General features: G+C 41.7%; 1 protein-coding gene across 1 annotated transcript; it reads right to left on the reverse strand.

The window, feature by feature from the left end:
- Window positions 1-1465: 1465 nt before the first annotated feature.
- LOC134377356 (homeobox protein NANOG-like) lies at window positions 1466-2377 on the reverse strand. Its single transcript, XM_063096008.1, has one exon. The coding sequence runs from the start codon at window positions 2375-2377 to the stop codon at window positions 1466-1468; it is 912 nt and encodes a 303-aa protein (XP_062952078.1).

Raw genomic sequence — 2377 nt, forward strand, 5'->3', positions numbered from 1 at the left:
ATTGAGTAAATGAAAATAATAATAATAACAATTTCAGCCAGTCATTAGGACCTGGCCAGAAAATTTGGTGATCTCTGCTATTACCCAAATTTTGTTTCACTAAATAGGTTAAAGCAATAGAGCTCATATTTATTAATTCTCCACTTCCCCAACTAAATTTTAATAAATATACTGATGGGGGGAAAAGCAAGTAATTCTGACTTAGAAGATTTGGGAAAATGGCACAATGAAAGGGAGACGTACTTCTGGTGGACATGAGTGTGCAGGGAGAACTCTGTAGTGAGTCTGAACTTCGGAAACGAGTGGTCTGCTGTGGCCCCCACCCCCGCTCAGCTAACATTGTGAGCTCCAACTTGAGCCCTCATAATCTACCCAATGAATAAAATACAGAAAACAAGTGGTGGTAGAGAGTAAGAGCAGGCAAGTCATGGTCCAGGAGAAGGGAGGTCACACTTGTTACCAGTCATACTAAAAGAGAAACCCCCAACCATGAGAGCATTTTATCTTGCATGCCAGGGTGAAAATGAAAGAAGCACATGGGTAATTGATGCAATCTTTATTTTTTCCTTTTCTGTGTATAAAACCCAAATAACAAAAGCCTTTATTTAAAAGGGAAATCATTTTGGTTTGCTGCAGTTCTGCAATTAAATGGCACCTATTTCTTTGGAGATGATTATAGGAGGACCTGAAGTAACACTTATAAAACTGTTCTCATACAGATGAATGGGGATTTCAGGTAGGATTGCTACCCATATTTATCTTTCCTAAAATACAATTTCCTTACTCTGAAAATTACAACACCTCTGAAATGTCGCAGACTTATTTAGACAACAAAAAATGGAAAAGTAGTTTTATCATTAAGAAATCTTTTACGCCCTCTTAATATGAAGTACTAGTTTAATAGCAGCTGACAAAGGTGTTGAGGGAGGAAAGAAGGAAAGGACTAGTCCAACGATCAAAGAAATTCTTGTGATCTAAATTAATTTTATTTTAATTTTTAAGGAGACTAGTGTCTCAATATTTTTTTTTAAAGGTAAAATAGATGTTTTATTAAACCAGCCAAACTGGGGCTGATATTATCATGATACAGCAAAATACAAAACTTCCTTCTACAAATATTAGAGTAAGGAAATTAGAGGTTGTAGTAAAACAGGGACAAAAGGGGTGGAGGAAATCAACATTATAAGTTCAACCCTTCACCTGAACAATTGAGTTTTTTTAAGTAAAGCGCCCCCCATCCCAGAAAATAGTAATAACCCTTCATATATCACACATCTCTGTACTTCTTGCTTTCTACTTGAGGTTGGATTAGATTCCAATCATACCTCACCCCCCAGATTGACAGAATTGGCTCAAGAACCGGGATACCAAGACAGAGGGACACAGCTCTACAATCAGGAAGGTCCTATGAGGAAGGGTGGGTTCCAGCCACTGCCCAGACTGCAGCTGAATAACAGACCCATCTTCACACAGCCTCAGGCTGCATGTTCATGTAGTAATTTAAAAATAAATCAATGGTTTGTGTGTTACTAAAATACTTAGTGGTTTGCTGTATTACATTATGGCTTTCCCCAGTGGTTTGCATGGTGGACTCCACATCACTGGCATAACTTTGTTGGAACTGCATGCAGGGCTGCAGACATTCTTTTCCACAGTTATGAAACGGGTTGTTCCAGGCCTGATTGTTCCAGGCTTGGGTGCACCAGGTCTGACTGTTCCAGGAATGGTTGCTCCAAGACTGGCTGTTCCAGGTTTGGTTGCTCCAAGCTGGATTATTCCAGGGCTGATTGCTCCACAGAGGAAAGTTTCCAGATGTGTTCACCAGGCATCCCTGGTGATAGGAAGAGTAGAGGCTTGGGTATTCTGTAGGTGCAGAGCCCTTCTGAGCCGCACTGTTGCTATTCTTTGGCCAGTTGGTTTTCTGCCACCTCTTACATTTCATTCTCTGGTTCTGGAACCAGGTCTTAACCTGTTTGTAGCTAAGGTTGAGGACGCTGGAAAGCTCTTGCATCTGCTGGAGACTGAGGTATTTCTGTCTCTGGAATCTATCACTGAGAACACACAGCTGGGTGGGAGAGAAGACGGTCCTTGTCTTCTGTTTCTTTACCTTCTCTTCCTTTTTCACTGTGCTCTTCTCTGCAGAAGCAGGCAGTTTTACTTTGGGACTGGTGGAAGAACCGGGGCTGCCCTGAATAAGCACATCCGTGGAAGAAGGAAGCGGAGAAACAGTCTCTGCATGTGGCATCTCAGCAGAAGACATCTGCAGGGATGGATACTTTTCTTCAGGCCCACAGATCACAGGTGTTGGTGAAGAATCTCTAGAATCTGATGCTTCGGGGCAAGGTTGGCTTTGGGAGCAAGGTGGATCCACATTCAT

The sequence above is a fragment of the Cynocephalus volans genome, chromosome 4 (assembly GCF_027409185.1).
Source record: "Cynocephalus volans isolate mCynVol1 chromosome 4, mCynVol1.pri, whole genome shotgun sequence".
NCBI classification, from domain to species: Eukaryota; Metazoa; Chordata; class Mammalia; order Dermoptera; family Cynocephalidae; genus Cynocephalus; species Cynocephalus volans.

Excerpts from the sequence above, each read along its gene's own strand:
- LOC134377356 (XM_063096008.1), bottom strand. The coding sequence starts at position 2,377 with ATGAATGTGGATCCACCTTGCTCCCAAAGCCAACCTTGCCCCGAAGCA.